This window comes from Pelophylax lessonae (assembly GCF_965119305.1).
Source record: "Pelophylax lessonae genome assembly, chromosome: 8".
Taxonomy (NCBI): domain Eukaryota; kingdom Metazoa; phylum Chordata; class Amphibia; order Anura; family Ranidae; genus Pelophylax; species Pelophylax lessonae.
Genome location: NC_138775.1, coordinates 226304135 through 226320715, shown reverse-complemented (window position 1 = coordinate 226320715; position 16581 = coordinate 226304135). Strand labels below are relative to the sequence as shown.

General features: G+C 46.1%; 1 protein-coding gene across 1 annotated transcript in view; it reads left to right on the top strand.

Moving 5' to 3' along the window:
* The window catches only part of FAM20B (FAM20B glycosaminoglycan xylosylkinase), a 36024-nt gene extending 19655 nt beyond the window's left edge, over positions 1 to 16369 (top strand). Inside the window, exons 3-8 of the mRNA XM_082266620.1 lie at positions 941 to 1027; positions 1115 to 1224; positions 6871 to 7042; positions 7120 to 7311; positions 15343 to 15402; positions 15541 to 16369. Of these exons, the coding sequence (XP_082122746.1) occupies positions 941 to 1027; positions 1115 to 1224; positions 6871 to 7042; positions 7120 to 7311; positions 15343 to 15402; positions 15541 to 15772 (853 nt within the window). The 3' untranslated portion in view covers positions 15773 to 16369. The remainder of the gene's footprint in view (positions 1 to 940; positions 1028 to 1114; positions 1225 to 6870; positions 7043 to 7119; positions 7312 to 15342; positions 15403 to 15540) is intronic.
* The last annotated feature ends 212 nt before the right edge of the window (positions 16370 to 16581 follow it).

Sequence of the window (16581 nt, the reverse complement as noted above, 5' to 3'; positions counted from 1 at the left end):
GACAAAAGACAGCAAAATCCTCCGGTGGTCAAGTGGTTAAAGACCACAACATACAGGGGTATACAATGTACGGTTAAAACCAAACACACACACATCATAGGTTGAACTGGATAGACTGATGTCTTTTTTCAACCTCACTAACTATGTAACTATGAAATCCATTTTATTTGGGAACAGTGTTGCACGACCGCGCAATTGTCAGTTAAAGTAACACACTGCCATATCACAAAAAATGGCCTGGTCATTAAGGGGGTAAAACCTTCCTGTCCAGAAGTGGTTAAGGAAGATCCACTCCTTTTTGCAAAAACCAATTTGAATACCTGAATCAAAAATGTTATTGACATTTCAATTGTTGTGTAGGCATGTGCTTGAAAATGCTTGGTGCTCGCATTTTTCTGTTTTAATTTCATATGTGCAGGTATGCATGTGGAGGGCCACCTGTGTGTGTTTTTTTTTTTTTTCTTTTTAATATTTTTAATGGAGGATTCTTTAACAAAAGGTATTAGGAAAGAAAATTGACAGCGGCAAAGCCTTTGAGCTCTCTATTGGTGGCTTCATCCTGTAACACCTCCTCACTTAATTTCTGAACCAGATGAATCTTACCGATCATATTAGTAGCTAAGCTAATTACACAGCCGTCTCCAAGTCACGGGAGTTTCTGTGTAGACTTTGCTTTATACAGGTTTTGTCTGCTTCCAAATAATTAAGCACAGTATGAGTAAACAAAGCATTGTATTAATGCCAGGTAAAAAATATTTTGTCTAAGATGACACTGTGTAGCATAGACATTAGTGCGATTATGGTATAATTGGAGCCACTTGTGGGTGGAAATAACCACCTGGAGGAAGCATTTCTTTTATACTTCTGTCTGTGGGGAGCAGAGCTTGTTTCAGGGTTTTTTTTTTTTTTTTTCCATACTGATGCACATATGTTGTTACAGATACAGCCGGGATCATGTAGTGGAAGGAGAGCCCTATGCTGGATACGACCGTCACAATGCCGAGGTGGCTGCTTTTCACTTAGATAGGTGTGTATTCTGATTTCAGAATTATATGTCATAGTATCTCACAGCTTCCTTCTGTGGCATGAGACTGACTAGTGCCCTCTCTTCCAGGATCCTTGGCTTCAGACGAGCGCCTTTGGTGATTGGCCGATATGTAAACCTTATCACAGAGATTAAACCAGTAGCTACTGAACAGCTGCTTAGCACATTTCTAAAGCAAGGTGAGTGCCAGTTTAAAGGAATGTTGAATTGTAGCAAGTAAGGAGCATACAGGACTAATGTGTACGTGCGCACCTACAGGTGCATGTTTACTTTTCACTAAAGTGCACAAGACTGAGTGAACAAGCTGCATGTAATCTGATTGTAGGGTAACTGTTTCCTTGGTGTGAATCACTTCTTGCCATAAATGCATTGATTGCCATATATTGCTAGTTTGACGGACACAGCTCCTGATGTTCATAAACATTGTCATACCCCCCCCACCCCCCCTACAGGAGTAGGACACTAAACCGAAAATAATTCTGGCTACACTAATGGGCAGTCCCAGGGGGTATACTCCCACTCTCTGCTATAGCCACTCATTTTTTTTTTCTTCTGCCTAGTCAGGAGTAAGGACCTATTTCCTTGATTGGATCTTTGGTCTTTTAGGTAGAATGTTTGTTTTTTTTTTTTTCTTCTGTGAGATCTAAAATCAACTGCCGCACTGGGTGATGGGATAAATAATCTAGATCTAGTGGTCACCTCAGTCTGGCTATTTAAACGCCTTGCGAGGTCGCATACGACCGGGCCTCAGCTCGAGTCACAGTGTTCCTCCTGGCCGACCCCCCCCCCCCCCCGCCCCAATTTAAATGGAGAAGGGTTCTGTCTGGAGCGGTGCCCGTCTGGTTCCTGGTATGGTGAGTAGCTGTCCCTCCCTTTCCCCCCTGGAGTGTTTTGGGGGTGGGCCCCTCCTTGGGACGGTCGGACCTCAGAGTTCCCCTCCATCCCACAGGCACCCCCCCCCCAACTTGCCTAGTACCTCCATCCTGCCCCCTCCACGCTTGGGCTATTTTGGTGGTCTGGCCATTTTACTGGGGGGGGCTCTAACGTAACTGGTATTTTTGTTGTGGTTTCCCATTGGAAATAGCAGTGGCTATGACAGTGGAACCCTGTGGGCAGCGATTTTGGCAGTTGGAGCCCCTCCTCATCCCCTGGTGCTGACTCCTGGATCATTTTACTTCCTGATCGCTGCTCACGTAGTGCAGATTGTCCTGGTAGCTGCAGGTGCCTTTTTCTGTGGGTGGTGAGTCTGATGGGGTCCTCTCCCTCTCTGCTGAGGATCGTTTGTTGCTTTGTGCCTGGTGATCGGGTGGTGCTGCCAGCGCAGTGGGGGTGTTTTACACTTTTTGTGGGGTCCCTCTGGTGACTCATGGAGTCTTTGGAGCACATTTCCCCACCTGATCCTCCTCTGAGTCTGCGGGGCCCTCTGGGTCCCAACCATCCATCCATGCACTGACCGTGGTCCTGGAGTCCCTTGTGTCCCAGGTGGATGTGGCTTGCGGGCGCCGGGATAGCAAAAAGCGCCCCCCTCCTTCCCCTGTCTCCTCAGATCCTGAATCTGTTTCAGCCGCTGCGGACATGGGTCACCTGCTGGGTCTGCAACCACATGCCTGGATTCCTCTCATAGTGAGGATTCTTCCACGTCTGTGGCCGCGCACAAAAAGGCACTGGTGGATGCACTGATTGTATCTGTGCGTGAAACCCTGTAGATGGCGACCACAGCTAAAGCTGCGACGGCGGTGCAGGTGCCCTTTGACATTCACAAGCCATCCAAAGCGGCAAAGGTGTTTCCTTTCCCTGCCTATTTTGACAGAATTGTCGCTAAAGAGTGTGGACGACCAAAGCGTCCCCGTGGGGTCCCTAAGCACTTTACTAGGTGTTACCCCTCTGAGGAGTCCCTCCTTAATAAGTGGACTCTGTTACCGGTTGGTGAACCCTCCGGTTTCCAGATTAAACAAGGCAACCATGAGTCCGGTTGAAGAGTCCCTGGCCTTTAAGGATCCGGCTGACCGGAAGTCGAAGGCCCGCACTATGTACACTCTGGCTGGTTTGGCAATGAGGCCGGTATTCACCATTGCCCTAGTGTTTCAAACTCTGACCGAGTGGGCTAAGCTCCTACACCGGGACCTGGAGGGGGAACAGCTCCCCCCTGCCTTTGCCGAGCTGGCTGACCAGCTGGTCCAGGGGCTGCAGTTTATCTGTGATGCCTCTTTGGATGCAGCTCCCCTGGTGGCTCGCCTCTGTTTTGGCGGTGGTCCTTCAGGGTGTGTTTTTTGGCTCAAGTGCTGGTTTTCAGATCATACTTCAAAAAAGGCCTGGACTGATCTTCCTTCTTCTTTTTTTTTTTTTTTTTTTTGTCTCTCAGGGTTGACTGACAAGGGCTCGAAGCCTTTCAGGGCCTCTTCTGGAGAATCCAAATGAACCTGGTCTGGCAAGCCAAGATCAGGCCTCTCCAGACCCAGGGACAAGGCTCCGTATCAGGGGTGGGGGGACGTCTTTGCTGGTTTCCGGACCCTTTAACTTTGTGGAATGACTTGTCTTGCACCTGGGAAGTCATTCAGTCTTGGCTACAAGATCTAGTTTTGCTCTTGTCCCCCGGCAAGGTTTTTTCCTTCCAACTTGCGCCTGTCCGGCCTGTTTTGGGGCAGTACAAGCCCTGTTTCTTCAAGGGCTGATTATCCCGGGTTCTAACCTCGGAAAAGTTTCAGGGTTTTTACTCAAACCTGTTCACAGTTCCCAGGAAGGAAGGCAAAGTGTGTACAATCCTGGACCTCAAGGCGCTAAACTGCTTTGTGCGGGTTCAGAATGATGTCCATTCGAACAGTGGTGGCATCCGTGCGTCAGGGGAATTTCCGTGCCTCTATCGATATCAAGGACGCCTACCTTCACATTCCAATATGTGCCAGTCACCAGCGTTTTTTCCTCCGCTTTGCTGTGGGAGAGGGGCAATATCAGTTTGTGGCGTTGCCCCTTGGTCTCGCATCTGCTCTTTGGGTCTTCACAAAAGTGTTAATCCCAGTGCTAGCTTTGCTATGCCAACGGGGGATCGTGGTACTGGGCTACTTGGATGATCTCCTTCTGCGAGCTGAGTCTTACTCTGCTCTGGTGGAGAACCTGGAGATCACAATAGGAACTCTGGGAGTTCGGCTGGTATCTGAATTTTCAGAAGTCTGCTTTGGTTCCGTCCACAAAGCTGGATTATCTGGGCCTGACTCTGGACTTGGCCTTAGCCATAGTACTCCTTCCTCTGGACAAACTCCAAAAATTGCAGGCTGCAATTCGCCTCCTGCTGTCCAACAAATGGTCATCCCTCCGGACTTTCATGCGGGTGCTGGGCCTGATGGTGTCTACCTTTTTTTGAGGCAGTTCCGTTTGCACAGTTCTATACGAGGTCTTTGCAAGGGAAATTCTGACCAAATGGGACAAGACCGTTTCTGGACTGTTGGATCCGGCTGAATCGGGGCACAAAGAAGTCCCTGATATGGTGGCTTCGTTCTCCGGTGCTTCGGCCGGGAAATTCGTTCTTCCCGTTGCATTGGATAGTGGTCACCACGGATACCAGCCTGTCCGGTTTGGGAGGCATCCTCTGCAAGCATTCTTCTCAGGGGATCTGGACCCTCGAAGAGTCTAGACTCCCGATCCATGTCTTGGAACTCTGAGCGATCAGACTATGTCTGGATCGTCTTCAGGGTTGTCCAGTGCGTATTCAATCGGACAATGCCACTGCTGTGGCTTATGTAATTCACCAAGGGGGCACAAGATGTGTCCTGGTGACTCTGGAGGCAGCAGGCATTCTAGGGTGGGCAGAACGGTTCATTACCACCCTCTCTGCCGTACACATTCCCGGGGTGGAAAATTGGCAGGCGGATTACCTCAGTCGGCAGGCGTTGGACCACAGGGAGTGGTCCCTTCATCCGGAGGTGTTTCATCAGCTGTCTCCGGTGGGGCACCCCCAAGGGGGATCTGTTTGCATCTCGGCTCAACAGAAAGGTTCAGAGGTTTAGAATAATTCATATTCCCATCGCACCCTTCCTGGATATAGGCACATCAGTTGTGGGTGCTGCAGCGATCACCAGCTGGACACTGGCTCAATCATGGATACAAAACTATTCACCAGCACACCAAGGATCAATCACAGCAGTCCGAGGAAACTTTTTAATGCAAAAGGATCACATTAAGATGGGTGCAACATTTCGGGGTCATGCAGGACCCCTTCTTTAGGCAGGTGCAGAGGTTTGTGACTCGATCAAGGGATCCTCTGGCGGACGCCATAGAGACAAGCTGGTGGCCCCGTGGGGTCAGTATCGTCTGATTTTTGCTTTCCCTCCTCTCAAGCTTCTGCCAAGACTTCTATGCAGGATAGAGGCATATAGGATTCCGGTCATCTTAGTGGCTCTGGACTGGCCTTGCCGGCCTTGGTACGCTGATCTGGTGCGGCTGGTTGCCGACGTTCTTTGGCAGCTTCCTCTCGGAGAATCTGCTGTCCCAAAGACCAATCTTCAATCCTGCTTTATTTGTTGGCTTTGAAGGCTTGGCTGTTGAACGCCAGGTTCTGAAGGATAGGGGTTTATCCGATTCGGGAATTCCTACACTGTTGAAAGCTAGGAAATATACCTCTAGGAAGATCTAACATCGTACGTGGAAAACGTACATTGTAGAGTGTGAGTCTCTTGGGGTTCTTCCTCGCTCCTTCTCGGTGGGTCAGATCTTGACCTTCCTTCAACGGGTTTGAACAGAAATTGGCCTTGAGTACTATCAAGGGCCAGGTGTCGGCTTTGGCGGTCTTCTTCCAAGACCTTTGGCCACACACTCCCTAGTGCGTACCTTTCTTTAGGGTGTCCGACATTTGGTTCCTCTAGTGTGGGCTCCGTGTCCGCCTTGGGATCTTAATTTGGTGCTTTCAGGTCTTCAGAAGCCTCCCTTTTAAAATATTCAGGAGATTCCCCTGCATATACTGTCCCAGAAGGTGGCCTTTTTTGTGGCTATCACCTCTGCGTGCAGGGTGTCTGAACTCCCACCCCTCATGTTTAACACTGCTTTGGGACATCCCAATGGTTATGAATATCAGGAGCTCTGTCCGTCAATGAACGAAAGAGAAAATGGGATGTTTGACTTACCGTAAAACCCATTTCTCTGATGTTCATTGATGGACAAAGCACCCACCCCTCTATGGAGTTATAATTCTCCTGACACTGTCTGCTACAGTGCCAAGACGGGGGTAGAAAAATAATGGGCAGGACAGATACCCACTAAGCACTAGTCAACTTTAGAATGAACAGGCTGCATGGAATGTGACCCTACTGCAGCTCTCTCCAGGATAACACATTATATTGCCTTTCCTTGGTGCGAATTGTCTCTCTATAGACTGCATATAGCTTCTTCCTATCTCTCCTCATTTTGTTACAGCATATCATTATTAGCCTAGCTAATAGGATGTGAGCCATTTGAAATATTTACAGTACATTTTATAACCTTTAAGTATTTCCAGCTTGCCCTGTAACTCATACATAGTTCCACATGCTGCAGCATCGTTTTAGCTGTTTTGTCAGGTGTCAGAATGTCAGGACTCTGCTAAATAATGCTGGCAATAGCAGCTTGCTTACAGGAGCTGAGAAAACAGATGCCTTCATGGGTCTGGTGCTATACTTTCATTGTCCATTTACCAGGCAGAAGAGGTTAAGGTGACCTAAATGCATTGCTTCTTTGTAGAGTTTTATATATATGTTATAAATCCTAACGAGTCACGTGGATCTGTCTTGAAAAATAATGCCCACTTGCAGGCTTGCCTAAATCTGGTTTGGTTTAACTGGGTTATCTGCTCCCTATAGGAAATAACACCTGTTTCTATGGGAAGTGTTACTACTGCCGTGAGACTGAGCCTGCCTGTGCAGACAAGGAAGTGATGGAAGGCTCGGTCACGCTTTGGCTTCCTGACGTGTGGCCCCTTCAGAAGCACAGACATCCCTGGGGCAGGACATATCGTGAGGGCAAGCTGGCAAGGTAAGGTTTTGAGTTTAGTAAGTGTCTCTTTATCTTCTCCTGATGCCTTCAGTTGCTGATATAAGTGTTCCTATCAGATGGGAATATGATGAAAGCTATTGTGATGCGGTGAAGAAGACTCCACCTTACGATGCTGGTCCCCGGCTTCTCGACATTATTGATACAGCTATCTTTGACTACCTAATTGGAAATGCAGATCGCCATCACTATGAGAGCTTCCAGGATGACGAGGGCGCTAGCATGCTCATATTGCTGGACAATGCTAAGAGGTTAGTGTGCATTCACCTCCTGGCAAGCTGTACATTTTTCTTGCGTTTTACAACCTTTGCTATATATATACAGTAGATATAAAAAGTCTACACACCCCTGTTAAAATGTCAGGTTTCTGTTATGTAAAAAAAAAATGAGACAAAGAGAAATAATTTCAGAATTTTTTCCACCTTTTAGGCCTCATGCACACAGGGTGTTCTACAGCTGCTTTTAGGAGCACCAGAGGTTTTTTTTTTCTTTTTTTTTTTTTTTGCAGCTTAAAAATGCCCCTCCATGTTATTCTATAGCCTCTCGCACACACATATAGGCTTTTAGGAGCTGTAGGTGGCATAGGCCTTTTCAAACTTTAAAAAAGAAAACCCAGGGCCAGTGCGTTCTGGTGCATTCCCTACAGTAATAGTTTTGAACGATTTAGATTTCTCTGTCGCTCATTGACAGACGTAGTCCTCCTTGATTAATATTAACTCGGGTTATACTGCCCTCTACAGGAGTAGGACTAGACAGGAAAGAAAACGTTCTGGCCACACCTTAGGGGCAGTCCCAGAGGGTATATCCTCTCTCTCTCTATCTCTCTATCGTTAGGAGTAAGGACCTAGATTCCTTGCTAGGATCTTCGGTCCTGGCAGGATTTTTTAGAAATACTTTTTTAGGCAGCTTTTCTTCTCCAGTGTTCCTGTGAGATCTTCAAGCAAGCACGCTGAAACTGGGCGACGGGCTGGATGTTGAGATCCAGTGGTCACCCCAGTTCAGCCTACGAGCGCGTGCAGGCCATAGCTCCGCGCTGGGTCGGCCGCGACATAGTCCCACTGGACGGGGACTGACCCTGCGAGGTAAACGTCTCGCCTGGACGCCAATGACCAGCAGAGTCACGGCGTCCGTATTGGTCGACAGCCCCCCCACCCCGGTGGAGAGGGGTTCTGTCAGAAGTTGGCGCCCGCCTGGTTCCGGTATGGTGAGTAAAATGTTCCCCCTCTCCCCCTGTCGGGTTTGTTGGTGGATGCGGGCCCCTCTCTGGGATGGTCGGACACTCAGGTTCTGGGGCCCCCCTTTATTCTATAACAGGTCACAGATCCCCCAATTTGAGTGTGATTTTGTGAATAAGAAACCAGGAGGCTTGTTTTGGGAGCTGACTATCTAAAGTCACTATATGACTGTAAGGGTGACTGAAGTCAGTGGCAGACTACTAAAAGGCATTACTATTGAGGTATAGAGGTATCCTACCTGTCATAGTGGTAGTCCTCAGGCGTGTGCTGTGGTTAAAATGTTGGTCGGCGGATCAAGGTTCCAAGAAAGCTTTGGCGAATCTCCCTTTTCAGGGGGATCGCCTATTTGGGGCCACCCTAGATGAGATCATAAAGGATGTCACTGGGGGCAAGAGCACTTTTTTGCCGCAGGCTGCTAAAGCTAAAGGACCTCGTAACAGGCGTGGACCTTTCTTTTCCGCTCATAAAAGGTTTGTTTGCTCCGCTGGGGCGAGCGGGAAGGGCAAAGCTCCTTTAGGAGGGTTCAAAAAGCGCTGGTCGGGTAAACAAAGGGCTGACTCAGCCAAACCTGAAGATAAGGCTAATACAGCCTGAAGGTGCGCCCCCACCCAGCTCAGGGGTGGGGGGACGTCTTCACGGGGGTTCAGATCCAGGTCTTTCCTGAATCCCGGTCTAAAGGGTTCAGGAGATCATACGATCAGGATACAAGATCGAGTGTCGATCACTGCTACTGGTGCGATTCTTCCCTTCCAACATTTATATGCTACAGGGAGCGGTAGTTCCCGTTCCCTGAGCAGATCATTTTCTTTACATTTTCCAAAGATCATTCTGTTCCCTCCAGGAATCGGATCCGGTTGAGCGAGCGGACCAAGGAGCCTCTGGTCTGGTGACTTCGGTCTCTAATGCTCAACCAGGAGAAGTCATCACTTCTGATAGAAATCAGGTTTCTGATAAATGTGTGGGAACCGAGAGCGATCAGACTTTGTCGGATTGCCTGGACCAAGCAGCTCTAGGGCAGCCCGGTTCGGATCCAGTCGGACAATATCATGGTGATGACTTAGGTCAATCACCAAGGATTTCACCATCTGTGTCTTCATTAGACCATCGTGGAGGTGGATCTGTTGGCATATCGACAGGAAGGCACGGAGGTTGGTAACGCAGGCCTGCGATCCTCTAGCGGACGCAGCAGACGCGCTGAACGGCCCGTAAAGGCAGTATCAGCTACTATATGTCTTCCCCCCCCCCCCCCCTCTCAAGTTGCTGCTGAGATTTCTCCGCAGGATAGAGGTGGAGGGAACTCCAGTTATCCTGGAAATTCCGGGCTTGCCTCGTCAAGCCGGGTACGCCGACTTGGACAGGCTAGTCGCGGACGCTCCTTGGAGACTTCCTCTCAGGGAGGATCTGCGGTCTCAAGGACCGATCTTCCATCGTGCTTCACAGTCGCTGGTTTTAATGGCCTGGCCATTGAGACCCAGGTACTGAAGGACAGAGGGTTGTCAGCTTCAGTTATTCCTACTCTAATTAAAGCAAGGAAAGCAACTTCCAGCAAAGTCTATTATCGCACATGGGAGGCTTATATTGCGTGGTGTGAATCGTTGGATTTTTCCCCCACGTACCTATTCGGTGACCCGAATCTTGGCTTTTTCTGCAAAAGGGGTTTGAGCAGAAACTATCCTTGAGCACTATCAAGGGTCAGGTTTCAGCGTTAGCAATCTTCTTCCAGAAGCCTCTGGCTACTCATTCCTTGGTGCGGAATTTCATCCAGGGGGTGCAGCACTTGGCTCCGCCAGTGCGCGCGCCCTTACCATCCTGGCATCTTAATTTGGTGTTGTCGGTTCTTCAGAAACCTCCCTTTGAAAATATCAGGGAGATTCCCTTGCTTACATTATCCCAAAAGGTGGCCTTCTTCTGCACGCAGGGTGTCAGAACTGGCTGCATTATCATGCCATTCCCCATATCTAGTGGTTCATAGGGATAAGGTAGTTCTTCATCCGAAGCCATCCTTTCTTCCTAAGGTGTTTTCAGATTTTCATCTGAATGAAGATATTGTGCTACCTTCCTTGTGTCCTAAGCCCAATCATCCTCGGGAATGTGCGTTGCATTCCTTGGATGTGGTTCGGGCAATCAGGGTATACCTGAAGACTACGGAATCGTTCCGTAAGACGGATTCACTTTTTGTGATCACGGATGGCCCCAGAAAGGGGTTGTCTGCATCTGCCGCGACTATCTCCAAATGGATTAGACAGACGGTGGTACAGGCTTATTCTATTAGGGGTCGGAATCCTCCGTTCCCTGTTAAGGCGCACTCCACTCGAGCGCTCAGTACTTCCTGGGCCTTCTGCCATCAGGCGTCAGTGGTCCAGGTGTGCAAGGCGGCTACCTGGTCGTCGGTGCATACCTTTACAAAATTTTATAAAGTTGATGTGATGGCATCGGCGGATGCCTCATTTGGCCGCAAGGTTTTGCAGGCCGCAATTTGAGGAGACCGGTGGTCTACCTCGAGGGTTTTTTTCCGTTGGAATTTCAGTTGAGTCTCATCTTGTGATTGATGAGCCTTTAAAACTTCTAGTTGGCACCGGTTGGGCCTTCTAGATTGGATTTTGATTTCCATTTTCCCACCCCTCATTTGTGGCACTGCTTTGGGACGTCCCGAGTTGATATTAATCAAGGAGGACTACGTCTGTCAATGAGCGACAGAGAAAAATGGATTTTTGTAAAATCTTACCGTAAAATCCTTTTCTCTTAAGCTCATTGACAGACGTAGTACCCGCCCCTCTGTTTTTGAGTTGGGTTGGGTTAAATTCTCTAAACACTGCTTTGTGACATAACTGATTTGCTGTAGCAGAGAGAGAGAGGATATACCCTCTGGGACTGCCCCTAGGGTGTGGCCAGAACGTTTTCTTTCCTGTCTAGTCCTACTCCTGTAGAGAGCAGTATAACCCGAGTTGATATTAATCAAGGAGGACTACGTCTGTCAATGAGCTTAAGAGAAAAGGATTTTACGGTAAGATTTTACAAAAATCCATTTATCCCCAGTCTTATGGGTTGATTAACTCCCTGTGTTGAAGCATGAAAGCAAGACCAAGCTTCAGGACCTTTATTTTTTTTTTTTTTAACTTGGTTTATTGTCAAAATTCTAGCACAGGGTACTTCCAGACACATAGTTCCCGAAGCCTGAAACTGATGTATCTGGATCAGGAAGTTCCTTACTATTTGAGGGTTACATTTAAAGCTGAAAGTGGTTCTAATGGCAGAAGCTTTTTTTTTTTTTACCTTAATGCATAAAGGTAAAAAAAGCTTCTGTATGCAGTCCCCCTCTGCAGCCCCCCCCCCCCCCCATACTTAACCTGAGGCTGATCTCGATCCTGCGATGTGCACAAGAGCAGAGGCTCTGTCTGCTCTCTTCCTCCTCATTGGGTCAGACAGTCAATCACAGCCAGTCACGAGGGGGTTAGGGGTGGGGGGGGGGGGTCTGTGTCAGTAGAGGGGAGGGAGAAGCAGCACAGGGAGCCAATCTGGTATGCTGACAGGAGGGGGAGAATACAATCACCACCCCCCTTGTGCATTAGGAAAATGCGTCTTATTCCTTGGTAGCAGTGCCTCCTATTCAATGGCGAATTCCTCTGAAATTATGTGGTTATGATGGGTGAGTTTGTTTAGGTATAAATAGTTTTCCATTTATTTCTTTACAGTGGACATGTACTTGGATGCTAAAAATGTTAACAGTCTTGGTGGGGTGGATAAAAGTGTAAAAGCCTTAAAGTCTTGCCTCTCCTGGAGAAAATGCTGTTCCAGGCTCCCTTCAGTGCTAGCTACATCTTTAGTGAAGGGTCAGGTGATCCCTGCTAAAGGAAGAGTCAGCCAGTCTAGAATCTGCTAATCTGATTTACTAAGTGCTCAGGCCTTCAGTTCTATGACCAGCCCTGGAGTAACCATCTCTCTAGGGATGTTATTTATATCCTTTTACTAATCCACCTAAACCACTTTTAACCATATGTAATACTGCAGTGCAGGCCCCCTTTACAAAGAAATCCTTTTGAGAACTATGGTTACTTTGTGGCATGTATAGAAATAAAATGTGCAAAAACATTCAGTGCATAGGTTCATTTTTTTATATTCTGCTAATGTTACATCTGATATTCTCACTCTGTTAGCATACACCTACCCAAAGAGGTTTGTACTGGTAGTAAGAAGGTCATTCACAGCTAAAAAGTTTCTTACGTCTCCATTTTTTTTTTCTGTTTTTGTTTTGGCCGTTTGTTGTTATCCTAAGTCAGGGTTCGACAATCCCTGGGCGCCAGGTCGCATTTGCGACTAGAATTAGCGACCTGGCGCCTGGGGTGCCCTTCAGGAGGTGTCCTGTCCATTTTGCGCCCCTCACCTCCTCCTCGAGTGCACGGACTTCCGCGCCGTCCAAAAATTGAGGCCCCGGCTTTTCGGCCTTCTTCTGTGAGATGAGAGAGGCTGGGGAACTGGTGCCCTCTTGTGGTGGCCGGGAGTAATGCATGCTCTCAATGCCTTCCTATCTCCTTCCAAAGAGGAGAGGAGAGGGAAGTTTTTTTTAAGGCTTCATCTCTCTGTCCAGTTACCTTTTGCTTAAAGGTAAGTGGACAGGGAGTGTGGTTATTATTTATTTTTTAAATGTAAAAAAAATAAATAATTTTTCTTTTTTATTAAAAAAAATAAACACATTTTTTTTCCAATTCTTATTAAAAAAAGACATATATATATATACACACACACATATATATATATATATATATATATATATATATATATATATATATATATATAAAATTCTTTTTTTTTTTTTTTTTTTTTCCCTCATCGCCATGCCACAGCTGAATGCCCCTTTCACATGGGCTGTCTGATCAGATCCGCCTGTCAGTATCTCAGGCAGACCTGATCAGACCCTTCATTCTCCTCTATGGAGCAGTAATCTGCCGCCATCTGATCCTGTCCGCCAAAAACAGACGGATGGTTCTATTTTCTATCCATCCCGTGGACCGGATCAGATGGCATCGGATGGAAAGAGACAGTCTGTTTCCATCCAATTGCGCTATAGAGGAGAGTGGGGTTCTAGTCATATTTATGTGTAACTTTAGTATCCGTTTTATTAAATAAAGCTTGGTTGTTAGTTTAAAAAAAAAAAAAAAAAACTGGCTCCTAACTTTTTCAGCTGGCTCCTAGATTTCAGGCAAATTTGTCAAACCCTGTCCTAAGTACCAAACCTATGCTATACTCAATTATTTGTTAAAGCGGTTGTAAACCCAAAAACGCAAAAAAAAAATAAAAAAAAAAACCTACAAGACAAAGGCATAATGAGCTAGTATGCATAGCATACTAGCTCATTATGTATTAGAACGAAGTCCCGACACGGACCCCCGAAAAATCGCTGCGGGCGCTGCCATGATCCCTCAGCGTCTCTTCCGGGTTCGGGGGCTCCGGCACTGTGATTGGCCGGAGCCGTGATGACGTCACTCTCGCGCATGTGCGCGGGAGTGATTTTCCGGCAAGCTCCCGGCAAGCAAAACTGAAGGTCCCCCCGGACCTTCAGAGCGCATGCGCCGCTCGCGTGAGCGGCTGCATGCACTGCAAATATCTCCTAAACCGTGCCGGTTTAGGAGATATTAATTGTACCTACAGGTAAGCCTTATTATAGGCTTACCTGTAGGTAAAAGTGTAAAAAAGCGGGATACTACCGCTTTAAAGTGGTTGTAAACCTCAGACATGAAATATGAACAAAGCATATCCCTCTACAGTGTGTACTTGTCTCAATTAAGAGCAGCACTAAGTGTCATTTCAGTCTGCTGCTTCCTTCCTCTATCAGCATGAGTCACTTCTGACAAGCTCTCCTGTCACCAAGAGAAAAAATGGTGACGGGAGGGATCTGATAGCCTCTGCTCTATTCGTGTGGGGGGGGGGGGGGAAGTATCCTTTCCCCTCCAATCAACTCTCAGAACTCTCCTTACTGAGCTCTGCAGAGTGTAACCTTAGCTCCTTGCTCACTTTTTTTCAGGAACTCTCAGGCAAGCTGTAAAAAATTCAGCACTTTGAACGGATGTAGAGAAGAGAGGGCTATAGATAAACAGGTATAACTTATGTAGATGTTTAATCGGTTTATCACCAGAGACCCATCACTTCACTGGCTATATGTAAGGGTTTACAACCACTTTAATAAATTCTAATGAACAGGATGGAGAATGCTGCATTTGTTGTTTTCAATATTAACTGCTACCTCTAATTGGCACCTTCCTTGTATTTACTATTAGTTTATGCTTTAGATTTGAGCAAAAGGTTCTATGTGTACCGTTCTCTGTGCCTGTCTATGCAATAAAAAAAAATACCTGATTAAAGAAAGTAAACTCTTCCATGAGGTTTCCTGTAGTTTTATGACATTTGCGGGTTTTGAAATACGTTATCTACAAACCATATTAGTGGTGATTATGATGGAAAAACAGCTACACACACTTCTGCCAACCCTGGGTTACATATTAATGTAATCATGCTGTAGGTGTAATGCTCATTGATCCAGTCATACGAGCATCTGAAGTTTTTAATTATCTCTTCAGACCCAAGTCCACGAGGTGAGGTTGTAAGAAGTTTCTTTGAAAGTATGAGCAAGGGTTACGTGGTGTCATTCCGTAAGGGCCATGGGATTATGTAATAAAATTCTTCTCTGAGTTACACCAATGATTCAACCATCAATTTAATGTTATGTTTTTTTTTTTTTTTTGTTTAATACATTTTTATTGAGAATTTTTCGTCAGAACAAGATAAGCTACAAAATATCATAACCTATTGCAATGAAGAGTATGAACACTGAATGATATCAGTAAGAATGGCATAATGTTATGCTGTTTAAGTAATACAGTTGCGTATATTTAGAAATCTTCAAATTGAAAAGTTTGTGATGGCAACCAGTCATATTGATTCTTTCCCCCCAGTGTTTAATTCATTGAAAAGCTTAAAAAGTTACTATGAATCTCATTTTAAGTTTGTTTTAGTGTTGTACAATGGTACCAATGACCTTATTCTGTCTTTCAGTTTCGGGAACCCCTCAGCAGATGAGCGCAGTATTCTTGCACCCTTGTATCAGTGTTGCATGTAAGTTGATTTTTTTTTTTTTTTTTTCCCCCCCCAAATTTTTAATCATATAGTTTTAATTTTTTTTTCTGTTCTCTCTTCTTATTTTGAGTTTTTTAACTTGTCTCTTTCATTTTTCTTTTTCTAATCTTGTGGCAGTATTCGTGTCTCTACTTGGAATCGGCTTTCTCACCTGAAGCATGGCACCCTACGTTCTGCTTTGCTTTCGGCCACCAATCACGACCCACTTTTCCCTGTACTCGCTGAACCTCATTTGGAAGCTCTAGAACGCCGCCTGCAGGGTATTCTATCAACCGTCCAGCAGTGTTTAGACCAGTTTGGCTCAGATGTGGTGATGGTGGAAGACCGGATGACCCTCTCTCATGTGTAACCCTAGCCCTGGCTAGAAGAGACGAGATTCTTTGGAAGAACACTGAGCTGGTGTGAATACATTACACAGCAGAGCACAGCACCCCCCAGAGACTATGGCCTGTCACACTGGAGGGATAAGAGGCCAAGGGGCAGAATTAAGCACTCTATACCACATCATAGATTGGATGATGTGGACATTTAAATATGATTTTTATAGAACTCAAGGGACATCGCAAGCCTGTGATGCTCAGGACTTAAAAGTATGGAGAAGAAGAATGGCAAATTTTGTCTTTATCTCATAATTTATTCTCTTGTAAAATTTTTTCTTTTTATTTCTCTAAAAGGTTGTCTAACCTTTAAATCTTGAGGGTGTTGGTTTACGGTTTACAACAATACAGTTTGCACAGTGGCCACATGGTGGCACTGCCACACTTTACAGGAACCTTGTGGTACAAATTGTTCGCTCTCCTTTTGCAGGGTAAACCCTTTTCCAGATCATTAAGAAACTTTTAATTTATGGAATAGTCTTTAAAAACTGGCATTAAACATTGGCAGACCTTGTTACTGCCAGTATTTTTTTTTTTTATTTATTGGCAGCTGCAGATTATTACAAATAGTTCCCTCTTTATTTGGGAGTACTATACTATAGATTATTGATCCACTGAATTCTGCTTACTTCTTCTGGAAGTCTTTGTCCATAGTCCAAGTTATGTTTTTCCATTTGCAGCAGTGATGCGAAGTCTGCTTAAAACTGATTTTTCAGTTGTGCGTGGCAACCAGCATGTTAAAAGTTTAGGGTGTGAGGGGAGAGAAAAAACCTAATCTATA